The sequence below is a fragment of the Salmo salar genome, chromosome 18 (genome assembly GCF_965601325.2).
Source record: "Salmo salar chromosome 18, fSalSal1, whole genome shotgun sequence".
Taxonomy (NCBI): domain Eukaryota; kingdom Metazoa; phylum Chordata; class Actinopteri; order Salmoniformes; family Salmonidae; genus Salmo; species Salmo salar.
Window position 1 is genome coordinate 9,977,462 of NC_138308.1, and position 24,324 is coordinate 10,001,785.

The window sequence follows — 24,324 nt, forward strand, 5'->3', positions numbered from 1 at the left end:
TCCGCTTCTCCTTTCCACATCCGTGACATGGCCTGAAAGTCTCCTCCCCACAGAAGCCCACCTCAACCCCCCAAGCCCACTCTCTCAGGCATCCTCTGCTACAGGGATGGGAGGCAGGTGTGCACAGTAAGTGCCTCTCTACCTACTGTACCCTACTATCTACACTGTTAACCTATTAATTATCTGAGTAGAAAACCTAAAATGTTATCATGGCTTCATGTTTTCCAGCTTGCTACCTCTACCTGGCGTGATGTACCAGCGTAGGCAAGGCCCAGTCTCTCTCTGAGATATCCAGTTGTAAAAGCACTGGGAAGGCCGGTCCAGACAGATACAGTAACTCAGATCTGGTACTATTACAACCAGCTTCCCACCTGCTACCTCAAGGGGATGAGGCGCATTGCCAAGTTTTACACGAACTTAAGAGAGTCTCGCATGAGTCATCCAGCAGTGGAAGAGAACAGCTTGGGTTGAGTGTGCGGACACTGCTCGGATAACCAGAAGGTGTTGGAGCTGGTTAAGTCCATGGGCCTCCTGTCTTTCTCAGACTAGTCACCTAGCTCACAATGATTGAGGCTAACAAATTGGTAGGTCAGGTAAGTTTGATAAGTGTAAGTTGGACACATATACACACACAGAATGTGCACACACACACACACACACACACACACACACACACACACACACACACACACACACACACACACACACACACACACACACACACACACACACACACACACACACACACACACAGTTTAATATGAATAGTATTATTATATTATCAATAAATTAATTTGAATTTAACTATACCTACTGTGATGTGTGGTTTTTTGTGTGTGTGTGACTGTGTGTGTGTGACTGTGTGTGTGTGTGTGTGTGTGTGTGTGTGTGTGTGTGTGTGTGTGTGTGTGTGTGTGTGTGTGAGGAGAGTGCAGTGACCATGGACTGAGCAATAGATGGTGCTGTAAACTGTAAAGGGAGGTTTTATTAATGAACATAATAAGGGGAAATAATCAGTTATGATTTTAAATATGCAACAGAACAAAAATTTTAATTTATGGCAGACTGCAGATATAGAGATGAATGGCCTGTAAAGTAAATGAGAAGACAAAGGAATCTTTAAAAATATGTAAAAGATGCAGACAATTAAGAGAGAGTGTGAATAAGTCCATGAAAGAATGATGGGCACTAGAATCATAGATATGACAAGGACAGGCAGACAGTAAAATGTGATCTTGAACATACTGAGTCCATTTTCTCGGCGACATTTGCAATACTAATTACCATATGGCAAGACTTGACTAGTCAGTATGTCAAATCTATTGTTGATGCTCAGTAAAGGAGTAATACAAGATAAATCCTTTATCCAAAGTTCAAGGCTATATCAATATTAAATGCTAACGACTGTCAAATGGGAGCTTTCTTTCTTTGTGTGTGTGTGTGTGTGTGTGTGTGTCAAATATACCTACCAGAGAGGAATTGTAGACGAGAACACATTTACCTTTCTATAGCCTACACTCACATTATCACATTTCAGTTAGCTTGATAGCAGCAGAAGGATCCCCCATAATGCTTTCGCATGCCAAATAGACCCATCAGCTCGGAGCTCACCGCTAACCAACACACAGACAGATTTGTTTCTCCTGGATGGCACTGTGGGAGCCTCTGCAACATATGGGCCTAGAATAAAGAAATATGCTTCCTGGTTTAGATGGACAGTCTCTCTCTCTCTACTCTCAGTGGGGGAAAACAGAGACAGACGTTCTTCCCTTCTTCCCACCACGCCTGGGTTCAAATAACATTTGAAATCACTTCAAATACTTTAGCTGGGCTTGACTCAGATTGCCTGGCGCAATGCAACCTATACGAATGTCCCAAAAGTGCAAACCCCACCCATCTGGCACTTCAGACAGGCTAAACCAAACGGCAAAAAAATATTTGAAATATTTCAGATAGTATTTAAACCCAGGTCTACTTCCTACCAACCTCAGCGCAACAGTGTTCACAAGAGCGGCTCTCTGACAGCGTTGTGCAGAGTTATGACAACAAGCGTATGCCTGAGTTATACAAAAACAGATATGAACATGCGTATTTCCCATTCCTGAGAACCCATTCGTGCTAGTCCATATGACATGCTAAAATGTGGCCCGTCAATAGATGTATTTTGCCTATGTAATTTGAGCAGCCGAGCTAATGATGCAATGCTGACATTTATCAGCCTTTCTCCTAAGGTAACCACAGGGCTCTTTTACTGCTTCTCCTGTGATGTATCCCTTTTCTATACACAGCAAGGCAATACACTGTGGCATTTATGTGTGCCGTACTTCCAATAGATTGTTTTTTATGAGTTATAAATCTATTTAAGGGCCTTGTGAAGAGACACAATATTCTCGGAGCTGGCTTCGCTAACACGTTCGCCTCAGGCTCTTCCTACCACTCTAAAAACGCTATGTGTTTTACAACCATAAATATTCCACCTTGTACCCTAAATGCTGCTACTATGGAGAATTACAAGTTTTAAAAACCCATTGAAATGTAATATTTCCATTGGTTACTTACCGGTATGCATACAATGGGCTACAGAGGCTGTTTTGCGTGAATGGAATGGGATGTGGAATAGGTGGTAGGCTGGTGAGAACAAGGAGAGAGGAGGCAGTGTGCAAGAGATTGTGGGAATGATTGCTGGATTGGAGAGAGATGTGTAAGGCCTGTGAACACAGACATGTGTTGTCCCTGTGCGGTGGCTGTCATCAATCTTCTCTTAAGAAGGGCTAGTGCCCCCCGTAGGAGTGGCGGCCTTTGTGACCCCCAACCCTGCTCGGTAGCCCGTTAGGAATTCATTAACCTGCCTGAACACACCTCTCCGTCTGTGTGAATACAATTAACCTGAACAGACAGCCCCTGTCTGTATCTGTAGACACACACACAAGCGTGCACAGGCCCGCCTGCTCGCCCGCACCCATGCAAGCAAGCGGGCAGGAACGCACGCATGTACGCATGCACGCACCGGCATGCACGAATGAACACACGTGCATGCGAGCGTGCCTGGTGCGTGCATGCGTATGTGCTTGCGTTCCTGCCCGCTTGCTTGCATGGGTGCGGGCGAGCAGGCGGGCCTGTGCACGCTTGTGTGTGTGTCTACAGATACAGACAGGGGCTGTCTGTTCAGGTTAATTGTATTCACACAGACGGAGTGGTGTGTTCATTCCACACACACACACACACACACACACACACACACACACACACACACACACACACACACACACACACACACACACACACACACACACACACACACACACACACACACACACACACACACACACACAGTTTGTCTGAGGAGCGGGCATCTGGGGTCCAGCATCACTCACCTCTGCCACGAGCAGCAGATGTGAAAGGGTCTGTGAAAGGGTCGAGACCGTGGAGCATAGGTGTCCAACTTTATAAATTCAGCAGACTTTTAAATGTGGACATTTAATCAATAGATCCTCTCTGAGTTTAGCAGGAGGTGAGCCTTGGGGAGAGAAGGGCAGAAGGGAGCATACAACATGGAAGTCTGTTAGAACTGGATACATTATAGGCCTGTATAATAACTAAACCCAGTTGTATCATGCCTACCTCCAACTCCCTGTGCATACTGATGTAAAAAAAGTAAAAAAGTAAAAAAGTAAAACAAAGTATGTTCTATTCTGATCTGTGTAAGAGAGGAAAAGGTACGTTTCACTTTTGATTGGCAGAAAATCTGGTGCCATGAAATATATTCAGAGCTATTCAGAGCTATTCAACACTTTTTAAGAACATTAGAGACTGGTAAGAGAGGAACTGATGAACATTTCGAGAGCTTGGGACTAAAAGGTTCTTGAGTTATTGACATAGCCTTGTTCTGTTCAATGTTCTCTACCTACAGTATATAGTACTCTAAATACCCCAATTAATTTAGTTAAGTTCAAGAGTACAATATAAAAATTGCTGACACCATTCAAACCAATAAGGGTTCGGAACTTTAAAGCCAATTATCTCAGAATGATCTTTTTGCAGATAGAACCAAGCTCTAGATTTTTTTGTTGATTTTGATTGATTCAGCCCTCCCATGTGGGAGACCTGGAGAGATGCCAAGCACTTTTTCATTATCTTCATCTTAACACCCCTGTTCCTTCTTTAAAAGTCTCTGTCAACATAGCATGGTGACATTACCTCCCTACAATTCTCTTCTGTGTCACAGTGTACCCAAACTGCCTGCAAATACCATGGGTAATTTTCACAGACACAATGTTCCATTGTAGATGTCTAATTGTCTACGAGAACATTAACATTACATCTGTAATCCTTTTGATATATTTCAAATGAGCAATTTCTTCTGCGGGACTGAAAAGGCAATTTACAAATGGCAAATTGGATTATGGGTTTGCAGAATTCTTGATGTGTTACAGGTTAGCTGGAGTAATGGACTTGGATACCACCAGACTGTGTGATGAGTGTCATTAGACTGTTGCCCTGGTGATGTGGGGACTGGTGTATTCTCAACCTCTTTTATTGCTGTTCTGCTTTCAGAACCCAGAACAATCTCACATAACTTTTGAAACCCACTTTTGTCACGTTTTCTATGATCCAGAATCTCTTCTTCAACTGTGATTTTTCATTTGATTGCTGGTGAATATGACTCCCACTGATACTTTTTGCAATGAATTCAAATCTACTGTATTTTTGTTTTTGTATACAGGACACTTCATCCACAGTGCCAGAATGTTCTCCACCCATTGCTGCTGCCAACGTTTCTCAATACGCATGTCTGAGACGGACAACCACGGAAAATCACAACAAGATATTCACGGTAAGGAAAAACAACATATACAATCAGTCTTTGTTAAGCTATTCCACTTTTATTGCTGCTACAAAGCATATATCTTAGTAAATACTACAGTATCTTATTTGCATATACCCTGCCCATTCCCCTCCCCAGATCGCAATTTACGCCACCATTATTAAGGGAGAAACCTACATGCCAAGTATATACCATACAGTATTGTGTTCCCTACAGGTTATAGAAAAGGGCAGAAGCTCTGAACAATTGGTTCAGTTTATGAAAGGAGAAAGCCTGAACAATTTGTTCGGACCCCAGTCCTACCTACCTACCTACAGGTTATGGAAGATTTGCTCTGTTAGTATTTCTCCAGTAGGTTTCTTGAAGATGAAAGCCTCCACTTCTATGTCAAAGATAATAAAACAGGAACGCTATACTAAATGCTACAGTATTGTCTGCAAAAACACTAAATACTACATTATAGTAGTCTGCAAAAACACGACATTAATTACTACAGTATATACTATGGTTTTATTTTACTATAGTATTTATACTATAGTTAACTATAAATACTACAGTATAATAGATTATACTACAGTAAATACTACAGTATCAGTATTCATTGTAGTGTTTTTGTACTTTAGTCCGCATTAACAGTGGTTGTCCACAAAAACACTATAGTGAATACTATAGTATTTAGTCTTTTTTTATGTGGGTCTGCCTTGCTTCACATACCAATGCACTGACATGGCCCCCATCAGATACATTAACCTACAAATGAGAAGCATCTGCAGGTATGTCATGATGAAGGCAGAACAGCTGAGGTGCCCGCAAGGGCTGGAAAGGGCTGACCCTTAGGCTGGGCATGCCACACTGATATGGGCAGTGGATGTGACGCTTCTCACCAACAATGATGGATCTTTCTCCATGCTATCGGGCAGCTAGTGGCCAACACCAGGGGAAGGGGGACGGGGGATGGGGGACGGGGGGGGGACTGGGGGGGGGGACGGGGTGTTGATAGCACACGTTTTCAGACTGGCTGTGATAGAGGATAATACTGCAGCTTGCCATTGCATTGTGTGCGGTAATGTTTAGCTACACAACAACAATGCCGCTTCTCACAAACATTATTAAAAAAGAAGTTTCCCGATAAATCTCACTGCCAGTATTTAATACTCGCTGCCAGTGTGTAATATAGTCTTTATGTGCACTGTGAGGGCTGTTTTGCTGACAGTCCAAGGTGATCAAAAGCACCTTTAAAGAATAGTCGGAGTTAGGGAATACATTTGAGAGATATTGCATGGAAGCATGCTGTATCTGATTCTACCGCTGATGCGATTCCAAACTTCCAGTGGGGCTGTGTGTGTGGGAGGGTGGTGGCTTGGTGATGATGAGTTCCTCCAAGCCTTATAAAGCAGAGCTTACTCAGAGCCTATGGAGACATCTGTTTCATAATGACTTTCACTTCTCCCTGACTGACTACACATGCACACTCTCACACTTGCAGACATGCATGTAAGAACGCGGGCATATTCATGTGACACACACGTACACACGCACACGCGCACACACGCACGCACACACGCGCGCACCACACACACACACACACGCGCGCGCACGCACGCACGCACGCACACACACACACACACACACACACACACACACACACACACACACACACACACACACACACACACACACACACACACACGTCAACTGGGAGTGGTGCTCGGTTCCCCTTCTCCTGTTCCTTTCCACCGCATTAGCTCTCTAATCACCTGCCTGATGATTCCCTCATTATCCCCCTTCAACATACATCACTCACCAGTGTTATTGGTGCTAATAAATGTCAGTTCAACCTGTGGCTGTGGAGGTGAGATATAGGTAATTAAACTAAATCCTAATATCCCGAGAGATGTTGAGCTTTTAGATGTCAATTCTGCTGTTATGGCTTTGATCAGTAGGGTTTAAGACCAGGGAGGTCTGGTGAAATATCAAAGAGCATGAATGAACTACAAAACATCACCTGAGAGGTTTCTATACAGGGAGCATAATATTCTGTTTAATTTGCTGTAAATTCATTGTATACAGTATGAAAAGCACATTATCCCTGCAAACGTTCAACATATAAGAGAAAACTGGTGGGTGAGTGTGTGTGTGTGTGTGTGTGTGTGTGTGTGTGTGTGTGTGTGTGTGTGTGTGTGTGTGTGTGTGTGTGTGTGTGTGTGTGTGTGTGTGTGTGTGTGTGTATCTGTCATCAAGCCTGTGTAAATGTGTCAGACCTACTGTAGAGCAGCTATTCTCAACCGGTGGTTCACGACCCAAATTTAGGTCATGGGAGGTTTTGAATGGGCCATGAATGTCTGAGTAATTTTTTTTTAAATCAATTTAATTTTACATCAAATATTCCAGTCTGAACTTAAACGACTAAAAGCAGGTAGAAAGAGTGTGTAGAAATGATTAGAAACCTATTAATTTTACATTTTATAATAAACCTATATTGTTCTTCAATCACAGTTTTTTTCAATATAGAGTTATTAGCAGTGCTATTTAGCAGATGTGGTTGATTTTGTGGTCTCAAACCAGTGTGCTTGACATTCTTCATCAAGAATATGGTAAAAATGGACAATGAAGAAGATGGGACTGTTGTTTCCTTGGTACATTTACTACCAATATAGCATTAAAAATAGTTTTCCAGATAGCATTTTGGCAACAACAAAAAAACGCAATGCGAATATTGGATTGCGACTGAGACAACCTCAACCTGGTTCAATTTGGGTCCCAAGGCAAAACCAGTTGAGAACTACTGCTGTAGGAGATCCGTCAGGTTGAGAGGAAGTGTGAGAGGAAGCAGCCCATGCTGCCATGGGAGGAGCCACAGGGTGCAGGAGGAGGAAGCACTAGGACCCAAGAGGTGTCAGGATCAGGAAAAGAAGACGATCTACCCAACAGCACCCCAGCCAGCTGTCAGTCAGCTGACAGCAGCTCCTCCCCAGGGCCACACATTAATTCTCTCTCACCCTCTCTCTCTCTCTTACTCTCTCTCTCTCTCTCTCTCTCTCTCTCTCTCTCTAATCTCACTTTTTCAGTCATTACTTTTCTCTCTCCCCTTGTGTCTTGCGTAGGTTCAATTCAATTCAAGGGGCTTTATTGGCATGCGAAACACATTTCACAAAAGTGAAATAAACAATAAAAAGTGAACAGTAAATATTACACTCACAAAAGTTCCAAAAGACATTTAAAATGTCATATTATGTGCAATAAATAAATAAACAAAAATATGGGATGTAATTACAATGGTGTTTGTTCTTCACTAGTTGCCCTTTTCTTGTGGCAACAGGTCACAAATCTTGGTGCCGTGATTGCACACTGTGGTATTTCACACAATAGATATGGGAATTTATCAAAATTGGATTTGTTTTTCAAAGTCTTTGTCGGTCTGTGTAATCTGAGGGAAACATGTGTCTCTAATATGGGCATACATTTGGCAAGAGGTTAGGAAGTGCAGCTCAGTTGCCACCACATTTTGTGGGCAGTGTGCACATAGCCTGTCTTCTCTTCAGAGCCAGGTCTGCTTACAGTGACCTTTCTCAATGGCGAAGCTATGCTCACTGAGTCTGTACATAGTCAAAGCTTTCCTTAATTTTGGATCAGTCATATTGGTCAGGTATTCTGCCACTGTGTACTCTCTGTTTAGGGCCAAATCGCATTCTAGTTTACTCAGTGTTTTGTTCATTCTTTCCAATGTGTGAAATAATGATATTTTTGTTTTCTCATTATTTGGTTGGGTCTAATTGTGTTGCGGTCCTGGGGCTTTGTGGGGTCTGTTTCTGTTTGTGAACAGAGCCCCAGGACCAGCTTGCTTAGGATAATTCTTCATGCAGAGTCTCAATTTGGTGTTTGTCCCGTTTTGTGAATTCTTGGATGGTGAGCGGACCCCAGACCTCATAGCCATAAGCAATGGGTTCTATAACTGATTCAAGTATTTTTTGCCAGATCCTAATTGGTATGTCAAATGTTATGTTCCTTTGATGGCATAGAAGGCCCTTCTTGCCTTGTCTATCAGATCGTTCACAGCTTTGTGGAAGTTACCTGTGGCGCTGACGTTTAGGCCGAGGTATGTATGTTTTTTTGTGTGCTCTAGGACAACAGTGTCTAGATGGAATTTGTATTTGTGGTCCTGGCAACTGGACCTTTTTTTGAACGCCATTATTTTTGTCTTACTGAGATTTACTGTCCGGGCCCTGGTCTGACAGAATCTGTGCAGAAGATCTAGGTGCTGCTGTAGGCCTTCCTTGGTTGGGGACAGAAGCAACAAATCATCAGCAAACAGTACACATTTGACTTCAGATTCTAGTAGGATGAGGCCGGGTGCTACAGACTGTTCTAGTGCCCTCGCCAATTCGTTGATATATATATATATATATTGAAGAGGGTGGGGCTTAAAGCTTTTTGTTAGTGTACATGGATTTTATTATGTCGTATGTTTTTCCCCGAACACCACTTTCCATCAATTTGTATAGCAGACCCTCATGCCAAATTTAGTCAAAAGCTTATTTGAAGTCAAAAAAGCATGAAACAGCAGGGGTTCAAACTGTAGAACCCAGTTCCTAAATTTGAATATAAAATGGATTTATCAAACAAAAGTATGCTTCATTTTATCTCTGGGACCCACATATTACTGAATGTAAGCACATTATTTACCAGAGGTGAATGTATCAAACCAGTTGCCATGATCAAAGTGTTTTGTTGTTGTGCACTCTCCTCAAACAATATAGCTACTGTAAATTGGACAGTGCAGTTAGATTAACACGAATTTAAGCTTTCTGCCCATATAAGACATGTCTATGTCCTGGAAAGTTGGCTGTGACTTACAACGTCATTATAGTCACATTAGTGCACGTTAGCAACAACCGTCCCGGTATAGGGACACCCATCCCGTATTAATGATAATGCTGAGGATTTTCCCAAGGTTTCTGTTGATGCATATCCCACGGTAGTTATTGGGGTCACATTTCTCTCACTGCCTATGTTGCTGTACTGTAATTTACTCTCTCTCACACACACATACACGCGTGTGCACACACGCCCACACACAGAATCTCCTCTCCTGTTCATTCAGGTCTAGCCTACCCCTCCTCTCCATCATTCTTGTGGCAGTCAATCTTCCTCAGTCATAACTCTACTCCCAGCCTGCCACACACTGATCCAATTATTGACATGTGTGTCCCGATTGATTGACATGCTGCATTAACGGCTTTCAAACCGATGGCAACACAGACATCGCTACACACACACACACACACACACACACACACACACACACACACACACACACACACGCACGCACGCGCACACACGCACACACACACACACACACACACACACACACACACACACACACACACACACACACACACACACACACACACACACACACACACACACACACACACTGGCCTCTGTTACTAATGAGAGGAGAGGTAGAGAGAGGAAGAGATAAAGGGCTAAAGGTCTTTGATTTTGTTTCCTTTCATCATATGGCCTCTGGTGATTGTCCAGCATGTCGATAGCAGCATGAAGGCAGTCTGTGTGCTTGACTGATCTTCAACTGCATCACACTGTGTAGGTGCAACTTACACAACCATAGCAACTAGCAAACAGCAGTCTGACTGAATACAACCAGTCCTCACTATGGGCTCTTTCTTTCTTGGCCTCGACAGACTCTTGGCCTCTCAGACACATTGGAGACAGTGCTGGATGGTAAACTGGGATGCTACATCAACTCTGCATGAACTAACTCTCCCTCCATCCTTTACTTTTCATTAATTAGACCAATGCAAATTTGCCTGTCCTCCCCAGCGTTGGCTCTGTGCTGGAGGTAGGAAACCTGACAGCTGACAGACTGGCCTCCAAGGGAGATGAGAGGGCCAGGGTGTGTTGGTGCTGCTCATCTGTTCAGGTTGGTTCAGGAGCAGGTTGGGCGCTTTAGGAGCCCGCTGACTGCAGCACAGTCTCTGCACGACTGCTGGTAGCGACTCAGCACCGAGCCATCTGTCTCCTCGAGCTCTAGGTGAGACTAAGGTGAGACGTCAGTGAGATGTCAGTGAAATGTCATTTAGATGTAGCTGACAAAAGGAGTTGGTGAGAATGCTGCTCTGTAGTCCTATGTTACTGTACAGTGCTTCTAGTGGACAAACAGAGCAAATATGTTAGCATGAGCCCGTGGGAAAACCACTCTGTAGGTCTACATTCCTGTAAGTGATTCTACTAGACCAGTGTTTCAAAGTTTATTCGCCACGTACACAGGATACAACAGGTGTGTCACGGATCCCTCCGGAACTTTCATTGCGCACACCTGGCCCCTATTCCCACTGATTGTATTTTTATATATGTGCCCCTTGTTCACCATCGTCTGGTCGATTATTGTTACAATGTCCGTTGGTGCGTGTGAGTACCTGTGCTGGGTGTTTTGGGCTTTTGTGCCCTTGTGGATTGCACAGATGATAACGGGTCTCGTCCCATGCCTTAATCATTGTGCGTGTGTGTTATTTTTTCGAGGTACTTCTCGCTCTTTTGTTTTGGGTTTCTACCCTGTGTTTTGTTATGCGTTTGTTTGGTCTTCTTCCCCATGCCTTTACATTGCACGCCGTAAATTGGGATGAATAAAAAAAACTATTACGCATTCCTGCATCTGTCTCCCGATCCTTCATACCAACGTGACAAGGTGTAAAACTGTACAGTGTAATTCTTACCTTAAGACCTCTTTGCCAACAATGCAGTGATAATAATAGTATAGATAATAATAGAAAATAGAATAAAATATAAAAATACGGGCCAGTACATGACTGGGGCCAAGCTCCGTGCCATCCAGTACCTCTATACCAGGTGGTGTTATAGGAAGGCCCAAACAATTGTCAGACTCCAGCCACCCAAGCCATAGATTGTTCTCTCTGCTACCACATGGCAAGCTGTCACGTCCTGACCATAGAAAGCTTTTATTTTCTATGGTAGAGTAGGTCAGGGCGTGACTGGGGGGTTAGTCTAGTTTATTATTTCTATGTGGGGTTCTAGGTTTGTTTTTCTATGTTGGTGATTGTGTATGATTCCCAATTAGAGGCAGCTGGTAATCGTTGTCTCTAATTGGGGATCATACTTAAGTAGCATGTTTTCCACTTGTGGGTTATGGGATATTGTGTTTTGAGTAAGTGTATGTTCATTCATTTTTTATTGTTTTTGTATTTTCTTAGTTTCACTTTATAATAAATATGTGGAACGCTACTCGCACTGCGCCTTGGTCCGATCATTCCAACGAACATGACAGAATATCCCATCAAACCAGGACCGAGCAGCAAGACCAGGAGGAGCAGGGATCCTGGGCACGGGAGAGAAGAGAGTGGCGGACTTCCTGGACGTGGGAGGAGATCATGGCAGGAGACAAGATCCTGCCATGGAAGCAGGCGGAGGCAGCGAAGGAGGATCAACGACGACTCCGGGTTTTTTTTTTGGGGGGGGGGGGCACATGGAGTGGTCGGCAGAGCAGAGGAGTGAGTCAGAGACAGAGGAGGAATATTGGGACAGATTGAGCGAGGAATGGGCGGCGAAAGTTGAGGAGAGTGATGAGAGAGAGCTGTTGGTTTGGCGTAGTATGCATGGCATTCGCCCTGAGGAGCGTGTTAGCCGTCCGAGGCCACCTGAGTCAGCTCCTCGTACTCGTCCTGAGAAGTGTGTTAAAGTTCCTGTACAATTGATGCCGGCTATAAGCACCAGGTCTCCAGTACGCCTTCACAGCCCAGTACGTCCTGTGCCAACTCCCCGTACTCACCGTAGGGAGCATGTGACCGGTCAGGCACCATGTTTTGTGGTGATACGCACGGTGTCTCCAGTGCGCATCCACAGCCCGGTGCGTTCTGTGCCATCTGTCCAGGACGGGTGGTGCCAGCTCAGCGCGCCTGGTCTCCAGTGCGCCTCCTCGGTCCAGGATATCCTGCGCCGGCTCTACGCACTGTGTCCCCTGTGCGCCATCACAGCCCAGTGCGTCCTGTGCTAGCTCCCCGCACGTGACGTGCGAAGGTGGTCATTTGTCCAGGACGCATTGTGCCAGCTTCTACGCTCCAGACCTCTAGTGCGCCTCCACGGTCCAGTATATCCTGTGCCTCCTCCTCGCACTCTCCTTGAAGTGCCTGTTCCCAGTCAGGTACGTCCTGTGCCTGCTCCTCGCACTCTCCCTGAAGTGCATGTCCTCAGTCAGGTATGTCCTGTGCCTGCTCCCCGCACTCGCCCTGAGGTGCGTGTTACCAGTCTGGCACCATCTGTGCCGGCCCCACGCATCAGGCCTTCAGTGCGCCTTCCCGTTCCAGAGCTTCCGGCGACAGTTCCCAGTCCAGAGCTTCTGGCGACAGTTCCCAGTCCAGAGCTTCCGGTGACAGTTTCCAGTCCAGAGCCTCCGGTGACAGTTTCCAGTCCAGAGCTTCCGGCGACGTTTCACAGTCCGGAACCTCCCAACGTCGGTCCACAGTCCAGAACCTCCTGAGACGGTCCACAGTCCGGAACCTCCTGAGACTGTCCACGGCCGGAACCTCCTGAGACGTTCCACGGTCCGGAACCTCCTGAGACGGTCCACAGTCCGGAACCTCCTGAGACGGTCCACGGTCTGGAACCTCCTGAGATGGTCCACGGTCTGGAACCTCCTGACATGGTCCACGGTCCGGAACCTCCTGAGACGGTCCACGGTCCGGAACCTCCTGAGATGGTCCAAGGTCCGGAACCTCCTGAGACGGCCCACGGTCCAGAACCTCCTGAGACGGTCAACAGTCTGGGACCTCCAGCTCCAAGGCCAGAGTCTTCTTCTGCATTGGTGCCCAGTCTAGGCACAGCGTCCAGTCTGGGTCCAGGGCTGGATCCGCAGGATGAGCGGGTTCTTCGGCCTGCACCAGAGCCGCCACCAAAGCTGGCAAATTCGCGGGATGAGCGGGTTCTTCGGCCCGCACCAGAGCCGCCTCCGATGCTGGCGGATCCACAGGATCAGAGGGTTCTTCCTCCTGCACCAGAGCCGCCACCGATACTAGACACCCCCCTAACCCTCCCTTTTTGTTTCAGGTTTTGCGGTCGGAGTCCGCACCTTTGGGGTGGGGGGGGGGGGGGGGGGGGTACCGTCACGTCCTGAAGATAGAAAGCCTTTATTTTCTATGGTAGAGTAGGCCAGGGCGTGACTGGGGGGGTTAGTCTAGTTTATTATTTCTATGTGGGGTTCTAGGTTTGTTTTTCTATGTTGGTGATTGTGTATGATTCCCAATTAGAGGCAGCTGGTAATCGTTGTCTCTAATTGGGGATCATACTTAAGTAGCATGTTTTCCACTTGTGGGTTATGGGATATTGTGTTTTGAGTAAGTGTATGTAGCACCTCTGTAGTCACGTTTCATTTATTTTTTATTGTTTTTGTATTTTCTTAGTTTCACTTTATAATAAATATGTGGAACGCTACTCACGCTGCGCCTTGGTCCGATCATTCCAACGAACGTGACACAAGCTGTACCAGTGTCTGAAACAACAGTACCCTGAACAGATTCTACATCCAAGCCATAAGACTGCTAAACAAGACTGCTAAATAGCTCATCAAATGGCTATCCGGTCTAACTGCATTGACACTTTTTTGCACTATGACCAAGAAGGCAGAATCACTTTCCTTAAATGCATCCATAATGGAAAAAAAATTGCCTTTATTAATGTGTATGCTCCGGTATTCTCTGAATATCATATTTTTTGTGAAAGATAACGACCTGGCTTTACGTATTTTACTGGTTTATGACTCAATGACATCACCCCCTGTTAGAGGGGAATAAAGCAGCCCAAGAGTTAACACACAGAAACGTTATTCACAGAGGAGAAAATTAATATTGGGATGGAAATGGGGATGTACATGGGGATGCTTCTCAAAGGTACAGAGAAAGGAATAATGAATATTCACATACAGGCTACAAATCAAATACAATTTTATGGTCACATACACATGTTTAGCAGATGTTATTGTGGGTGTAGCAAAATGCTTGTGTTCTTAGCTCCAACAGTGCAGTAATATCTAACAATACACAACAATACATACAAATCTAAAAGTAAAAGAAAAATAGAAATATTAGGACGAGCAATGTCGGAGTCCGGAGTATAAATATGTGGTGTGATGTATAGACATTATGGACAGTATGTGGATAGAATACACTACATAGTATATCTGAAGAATACATGGATAGCATAGCATATGTACAGAATATTGACTAGAATACAGTATACAGTATACATATGCTATACGTAAAACAGTATGTAAACATTATTCAAGTGACCTGTGTTCCATGTCTATGTAGATAGGACAGCAGCCTCTAAGGTGCAGGGATAAGACACATTTCTTCAGCCTCCTGAGGTTGAAGAAGCACTGTTGTGCCTTCTTCACCACACTTTGTGTGGGTGGAGCATTTCAGATCGTCAGTGATGTGTACGCCAAAAAACTTGAAACTTTTCACCTTCTCCACTGCGGCCTCCTCGACGGTGATGTGGATGGGGGCGTGTTCTCTCTGCTGTCTCTTGAAGTCCACGATCAACTCCTTCGTTTTGTTGACGTTGAGGGAGAGGTTATTTTCTTGGCACCACTCCGCCAGGGCCCTCATCTCCTCCTTGTAGGCTGTATGTTCGTTGTTGGTAAAATCTCTTTGTTGTTGGTAGAGCAGAGTAGTGAATGGACATGAATGAGCTATACCCATGTCATGTAATGGCATAGTACTATAATAGCAAAATATGAAGGACTTTATATGATAATACACTGCAGCAATAAACACTAGGCTATTACAGAGCAATACTCGATAACAAGGACCGTATCTAAGGACTGTATCTAAGCATATATCACATAGTAGAGTAGGCTAATGACTAGCATTGTTTGCTAACAAGGAATAAACAACGACAGTGTAAGAAAGCACTGTATTTACATGACGGTAAGTTACCTAAAGCAGAGCTACAAGTAAAGGAGACAGCAAACATACACAACATAGTAATTGTTATAGTATGACTACTTATAGATGCATACAAAGCCAAGTTAAACAGCAACTACAACTTACATTTTGCAGACGCTCTTATCTAGAGCGACTTACAGTAGTGAACGCATACATTTCATACATATCATACATTTTCTTTTTCTCCGTACTGGTCCCCCGTGGGAATCGAACCCACAACCCTGGCATTGCAAACACCATGCTCTACCAACTGAGTGACACGGGACCGTTACTTTGTGTTCACACATCCCATGCATGTAACTCCACCCATGATAACACTGTCAGGCTCAGTGCAATATTTATACCCTTGCGGGAGCATGCAATGTGCCTGTCTGACCTGTGCAGGGCTAGCGATGAGCATCTGGCCAATTAGATAATGCGTGAACAGTGCATGGACAGAGTGTGGAGTGCATGGGGAGAGTCTGATTGGCTGAAACCACAAGCTGGGGGTGATCGATATCTCACACATGAGGGGGAGCTAGACTGCGAGATATAAACAACACACACGCTGGAAATTAGTCCCACAGCGCCCTTGGAATTCCATCTGGTTATTGGGACAGACATGAATGCCATTTTGGACATGCGAGACAAATCTAATAAGAACAACTACAATCCACATACAACCAAGGCTCTCCAGAATATGATCTTTGATTACAACCTCATTGATGCCTTGCAAGTAAATAATCCTAAAGCAAAAGAGTACACTTTCTACTCAAACAGGCATAAGACATTCTCACAAATGGATTTCATACTATTATCTACACATCTATTTTCTTTAATCAAATCAAATCAAATGTTATATGTCACATGCGCCAAATACAACACATTGAGAGATAGGTTGTTGTCCTGGCATCACACTGCCAGGTCTCTGACCTCCTCCCTTTAGGCTGTCTCATCATTGTCGGTGATCAAGCCTACCACTGTTGTGTCGTCAGCAAACTTAATGATGGTCTTGGAGTTGTGCTTGGCTACGCAGTCATGGGTGAACAGGGAGTACAGGAGGGGACTAAGCATGCACCACTGAGGGGCCACAGTGTTGAGGATCAGCGTGGCAGATGTGTTGTTGCCTACCCTTACCACTTGGGGGCGGCCTGTCAGGATGTTCAGGATCCAGTTGCAGAGGGACGTGTTTAGTCCCAGGGTCCTTAGCTTAGTGATGATCTTTGTGGGAGTTATGGTGTTGAACAGCATTCTCGCATAGGTGTTCCCTTTGTCCAGGTGTGAAAGGACAGTGTGGAGTGTAATAGAGATTGCATCATCTGTGGATCTGTTGGGACGGTATGCAAATTGGAGTGAGCCTAGGGTTTTTGGCATGATAGTGTTGATGTGAGCCATGGCCAGCCTTTCAAAGCACTTCATGGCTACCGACGTGAGTGCTACGGGGTGGTAATCATTTAGGCAGGTTACCTTCACTTTCTTGGGCACACGGACTATGGTGGTCTGTTTGAAACATGTTGGTATTACAGACTCGGCCTGGGAGATGTTGAAATGTCACTGAAGACACCTACCAGTTGGTCCGCACATGCCTTGAGTACTTGCCCTGGTAATCTGTCTTGCCCTGCGGCTTTGTGAATGTTGACCTTTTTAAAGGTCTTGCTCACATCAGCTATGAAGATCATGATCACAAAGTTGTCCGGAGCATCTGGTTCAATCTTAGTTCTGTACTGACGCTTTGCCTGTTTGATGGATTGTCTGAGGCCATAGCAGGGTTTTCTTACATGCGTCTGGATTAGTGTCCCGCTCCTTGACTGCGGAAGCTCTGGTCTTTAGCTCGGTGAAGATGTTACCTGTAATCCATGGCTTCTGGTTGGGAAATGTACGTGCAGTCACTATGGGGATGACGTCGTCGATGCACTTATTGATGAAACCGGTGACTGCGGTGGTATACGTCTCAATGTCATTGGATGAATCCCGGAACATATTCCAGTCTGTGCTAGCAAAACTGTCCTGTAGCGTAGCATCCGCATCATCTGACCACTTCCGTATTGAGAGAGTCACTGGTACCACCTGCTTTAGTTTTTGCTTGTAAGCAGGAATCAGGAGGATAGAATTATGGTCAGATTTGGGAGAGCTTTGTATGCATCGCTGTGTGTGGAGTAAAGGTGGTCTAGTTTTTTTCCTCTGGTTGCACATGTGACATGCTGGTAGAAATGAGGAAATGAGCCAGCCAGCTCTATATTATCTGTGTCGTCGTTCATCCAAGTCTCTGTGAAGCATAAGATATTACAGTTTTTAATGTCTCGTTGGTAGGGTAGTCTTAATCGTAGATCGTCCAGTTTGTTTTCCAATGATTGCACATTGGCCAATAATACTGAGGGTAGTTTTGGTTTACCTATTCGTCTGCAAATTCTTACAAGGCACCCCGCCCTCATCCACCTTTTTCTCCATATTTTCTTCACGCTGATGACAGGGATTTGGGCCTTGTCCCGACAAAGCAGTATGTCCTTCACGTCGGACTCATTAAAGAAAATATCTTCGTCCAGTTCGAGGTGAGTAATCACTGTTCTGATGTCCAGAATCTCTTTTCGGTCATAAGAGAAGGTAGCAGCAACATTATGTACAAAGTTAGTTACAAACATTGCAAAAAACAAACAAAATAGTATTGTTGGTTTGGAGCCCATAAAACAGCAGCCCTCTCCTCTGGCACCACTATAGCTGGAGAAAATAAAAATGTGATACCTGACAATCACACCTACTACTGCAAACTTCAAATCTTAGAATGTACTAAAAGAGCCACAAGATGCCGTTTCAACATTTCATTACTACAAAATCTTACACTATGATCAATTTGAAATTCAACTCACTAATTCATAATGATCTATACAAATTCAGTGGATTCTAAGGGATGCCACCAAAGGTTTTATAAAAACATTATGCAACTGCATTTGCATGTGGGTTGAATAAATCACAACTAAAGAGGATAACTAACTATGCAGTTAACAACATTTAAAAGAGTGTTCTCTACAAACACTCTTTTCAGGCCAGGTAGTTATTATTCTTCCAAAGTCAAGACAGAACTTAATTTATTGATAAGACAGAGAGCAGAATTTGCCATCCATTGAGGTAGACTCAACCATTACTTCCATGGTAATCGTCCTTGTCATTTACTGGCCAACAAGGTACGCAATAATCAATTAGCTGATATAGCTATTATTGAATCTGAAACAGGGGAATTACTGTCAGAACCCAAATGAATCAATCAAAGATTCTCCTGCTTCTATAAAGAACTGTACACCTCTGATTGTAAATCCACACCAAGCCAGGCAAAGTCCTTTCTCAACAGAGGAAGTCCAAATCTGTCTTAATGAACTCAAAAGGGCATTGGATATCATGAATAAATGGAAATAACCTGGATGGGATGATATTTTTCCTGAGGTCTATTTAAAGTTTTGGAATCAATTAGGTCCACTATTGCTCGAAATTATTAACACAGCCATTCACAAAGATCCCTTTGAGAGCGAGACTAATTTAGCTTTTATTTAGAAATGATAAGGATGCCACCCAGTGTTCTCACTATCACCCCCTATCTTTGATAAACACAAATATTAAACTGTTTTCCAAAAAGTTGTTGTCCCATCTCGAGACCAAAATTGGTCCACACAGACCAAAGCAGGTTTGTTAAAAAAAGCTTTCTCCTCAGATAACCTCCGTAGACTATTACATATCTTCAATTCTTCATCAGAAACAACAGCTCCTTGTGCTGTATTATCTCTCGATGCAGAAAAAGCTTTTGATAGACTAGAAGGGTCATATCTCTGGTCTGTCTTGGGACGTATGGGAATTGGCTCCAATTTCATTAACTTTTTACTGCAGTGGGCTAAATCAGGGTCACACAGAGTGATTCCTGGAAGTCTTAAACAAATCTACTTTGAAACAAAGTATACACCTCACACACATGGTTATGGGCTTAAATAAAGAAGATACCTGTTCCATGTCAGATATAGAGTTGAAATGTATTCAATTTTGAGTTAGTATCCCAATATTACACTTTATATACATCACAGAAGACTGAAATCTAACACAACCGTTTGACATAGAAACACCGGATTTTCGTCATAAAAATAAATCATGTATTTATTATTATGAAATATATTAATAACATTCCACCCATGAGGCCAAAGAGGGCACTTATGGTCATTGAATGCAGGAAAGGGCTGACAATATCTGCTCTGCTACCTTCAGAATCACTAGAAGCAGCAGACAAGGGGATCCAATTTCACCTTGCTATTTTTATTATCCACGGAACCCCTGACCAAGGCAAGTCATCAATTCAAGGAACTCTAACATCACTAAAATCTCTTTATATGCAAACAATATTTTACTATATTGAGACAATGTATCTCAATCACTCCCAAACGCATTGAAGATCATAAATGAATTCAGCTTCATCTCAAGTTATAAAATAAATCTAAACAAATCAGCACTACTGGCTGTCAAGACCCCGATGGAGGACTCCATCTCTATTTATGGAATCCCAATCATTTCACAATTTAAATATTTGTGAGAAGATATATTTCCATCCTTAGATAAAACTATTGCCAGAAACATTAACGGAACACTCAAATCAATTCAATCCGACCTCAGTAGATGGAATAATATCCCAGTTGCTGTAGCCCTTTCCTGCAGTCAATGACCAAAAGCACCCTCTTTGGCCTTATGGGTGGAATGTTATTCACATTTTTCATAATTTCATAACTTTGAAAGATTTTTTAAAAAACGATGAAAATCTGGTGTTTCTATGTCAAACAGTTGTTATATTTCAGTCTTCTGTGATGTATAGAAATTGTAATATTGGGATGCAAAGTCAAAATGTAATACATTTCAACTATGTCTGACATGGTACAGGTGCCTTCTTTTTTTTATCCAATAACCATGTGCGTGAGGAGTATACCTTTGTTTAAAGTAGATTTGTTTAAGACTACCAGGATTTACTCTGTGTAACCCTGATTTAGCCTACTGCAGTACAAAGGAATATCTATTGTCTGGATAGAGAAATGTGTGGTTGTGGGAATGATGGGAGGTACAGTGGCTTGCGAAAGTATTCACCCCCTTCGGCATTTTTCCTATTTTGTTGCATTACAACCTGGAATTAAAATAGATTTTTGGGGGCTTGTATCATTTGATTTACACAACATGCCTACCACTGAAGATAAAAAATATTTTTTTATTTTGAAACAAATAAGAAATAAGACAAAAAACCGGAAAACTTCAGCATGCATAACTCTTCATCCCCACAAACTCTATACTTTGTAGAGCCACCTTTTGCAGCAATTACAGCTGCAAGTCTCTTGTGGTATGTCTCTATAAGCTTGGCACATCTAACCACTCTGATTTTTTCCCATTCTTCAAGGCAAAACTGCTCCAGCTCCTTCAAGTTGGATAGGTTCCTCTGGTGTACAGCAATCTTCAAGTCATACCACAGATTCTCAATTGGATTGAGGTCTGGGCTTTGACTAGGCCATTCCAAAACATTTAAATGTTTCCCCTTAAACCACTTGAGTGTTGCTTTAGCAGTATGCTTAAAGTTATTGCCCTACTGGAAGGTGAACCTCCGTCCCAGTCTCAAATCTCTGGAAGACTGAAACAGTTTTCCCTCAAGAATTTCCTTGTATTTAGCGGCATCCACCATTCCTTCAATTCTGACCAGTTTCCCAGTCCCTGCTGATGAAAAACATCCCCATAGCATGATGCTGCCACCACCATGCTTCACTGTGGGGATGGTGTTCTCGGGTGATGAGAGGTGTTGGGTTTCCTTGATAGCCAAAAAGCTCAATTTGAGTCTCATCTGACCAGAGTACCTTCTTCCATATGTTTGGGGAGTCTCCCACATGCATTTTGGTGAACACCAAACGTGTTTGCTTATTTTTTTCTTTAAGCAATGGCTTTTTTCTGGCCACAATTCCTTAAAGCCCAGCTCTGTGGAGTGTACGGGTTAAAGTGGTCCAATGGACAGATACTCCAATCTCCGCTGTGGAGCTTTGCAGCTCCTTCAAGGTTATCTTTGGTCTCTTTGTTGCCTCTCTGATTATTGCCCTCCTTGCCTGGTCCATGAGTATTGGTGGGCGGCCCTCTCTTGGCAGATTTGTTGTGGTGCCATATTCTTTGCATTTTTTAATAATGGATTTAATGGTGCTCTGTGGGATGTTCAAAGTTTCAGATATTTTTTTAGAACCCAACCCTGATCTGTACTTCTCCACAACTGTGTCCCTGACCTGTTTGGAGATCTCCTTGGTCTTCATGGTGCCGCTTGCTTGGTGGTGCCCCTTGCTTAGTGGTGTTGCAGACTCTGGGGCCTTTTAGAACAAGTGTCTATATACTGAGATCATGTAACAGATCATGTGACACTTGGATTGCACACAGGTGGACTTTATTTAACTAATTATGTGACTTCTGAAGGTAATTGGTTGCACCAGATCTTATTTAGGGGCTTCATAGCAAAGGTGGTGAATATTTTTTCTTTTTTAGAATTTTTGGAAATAAGTAATTTTTTTCATTTCACTTCACCAATTTGGACCATTTTGTGTATGTCCATTACATGAAATCCAAATAAAAATCAATTTATATTACAGGTTGTAATGCAACAAAATAGGAAAAACACCAAGGGGGATGAATACTTTTGCAAAGCACTTTGTATTTATGTATTTATGCTGAATGTATTATTGCTTATACTTATATTGCATTTCTTACTGTTATTTGTCTTTTGAGTGGCAGCCTGCTGGTACATGTTTTATAAATGTATACCTTGAAATTAATAATGTACCTGTATAGCCCCCTCCCCCACCCCAAACAAAACAATTACAAAATAAATAAAAACTTGGTTTAAAAAATATTAAATGAAAAAGTAATTATTGTCATTCTCAATGGGTGTAAAAAACAGACGTTGACTTTCTGTGTGAGATCAATAAAAAATTACTTTGAGAAGCTCCGCAGCTCATTAGTGTTGGTCATTTAAGACAATCAGAAATACTATCAGACATTCCCAATTGGGCACTTTTATAGATTGGGCGCAGCCCATGTACCTCTATGCGTGCTCAGGCACGCTCGGTACTCAACAATGGCAGAACAAAGAACCAGACACATGTTCACATGGAGTGCTCCAAGACAAAAAGGAAATAAACCAAAACTTGTTTCTCACAAGTGTAACATGGGTTGTGAGCTCTGCAAACAACTTGTCCACTCCGAGATTGAGAATGGTAAATTACTGTAATATATTGAATGCAGTGTCGGGACTAATGCAACATTTTTATAAAATTGCTTGGCGTGCCAAGGCAAATACCCTTGCATGCCAGCCGTGGCACCTATGCCATAAGTTGCAGATGCCTGTACTAGACAAATGGAGCTGAGATATTTCCGCCCATAATCAGTGGAAAGTTGCCCCATACTGTATGGTAGTTCTAGTTGAATTATGGCTAAGGCTCCCTCTGCTACAGTAGCCAGCTAGCAAGCTTCTCCAGGCAGACCCACAGTGCAGACAGAGTATCTCACCACAGCAGGAGCCTGCCCTCTCACCCCTCTCAATTAAGGCCTCAAACCTCTCGTTATCTCCCTCTGTGAACAGAGCCCAGCTGTGTGTGTGTGTGTGTGTGTGTGTGTGTGTGTGGTGTGTGTGTGTGTGTGTGTGTGTGTGGTGTGTGTGTGTGTGTGTGTGTGTGTGTGTGTGTGTGTGTGTGTATGTGTATGTGTTGGTATGTTGTGTGAGTGTGCATGCATGCGTGTGAACTTCCTGTGTGTGTCTGCGCACGCTTGTCGGTGTGTTTGAGGTCATCCTCTCGCTACGTGTTGTAAATGGGTCAGTGGAGTCTCCTGCCAGGCTGGGCTCAGGTCTTGCCTGCTGACCCGAAGCAGCATGTCTGGACAGATCACCCATGGCCCGGCCACGCTGTGGGTGACTGCACTGATCTAGCTCACTACTCAACTAAACCAGGAGAGAAGAAACCTGCCAACTTGGCCATGACTGCTAACGTGATCTACTGAAGAGAAACACTGTTTTAAAGGTCGGATTTTCTACAGTAAAACTGTCCCCATTTTACCCCATCTGATCTTGTCCTCATCAGTGGCACCTTGTAAATACCCTGGGGGGGGGGGATTCAGCCATTCATAAGGTGCCACTGATGAGGATGAGATCAGATACGGTACGTTTCACTGAGTTACTATTCATATAAGGAAATCAGTCAATTGAAATGAAGTCTTTAGACCCTAATCTATGGATTTCACATGACTAGGCAGGGGTGCAGCCAAAGGTGGGCCTGGGAGGGCATAGGCTCACCCACTAGGGAGTCAGGCCCAGCCAATCAGAATTTGTTTTTCCTCACAAAAGGGCTTTATTACAGACAGAAATACTCCTCAGTTTCATCAGCTGTCCGGGTGGCTGGTCTCAGACAATCCTGCAGGTGAAGAAGCCGGATGTGGAGGTCCTGGGCTGGCGTGGTTACATGTGGTCTGCGGTTATGAGGCCAGTTGGATGTACTGCCAAATTCTCTAAAA

General features: G+C 43.7%; 1 protein-coding gene across 1 annotated transcript in view; it reads left to right on the top strand.

The window, feature by feature from the left end:
- Positions 1–24,324, top strand: part of LOC106576788 (DNA nucleotidylexotransferase) — a 175,079-nt gene that overhangs the window by 25,941 nt on the left and 124,814 nt on the right. Inside the window, exon 3 of the mRNA XM_082964711.1 lies at positions 4,724–4,834. Coding sequence (XP_082820837.1) covers positions 4,724–4,834 — 111 coding nt within the window. The remainder of the gene's footprint in view (positions 1–4,723; positions 4,835–24,324) is intronic.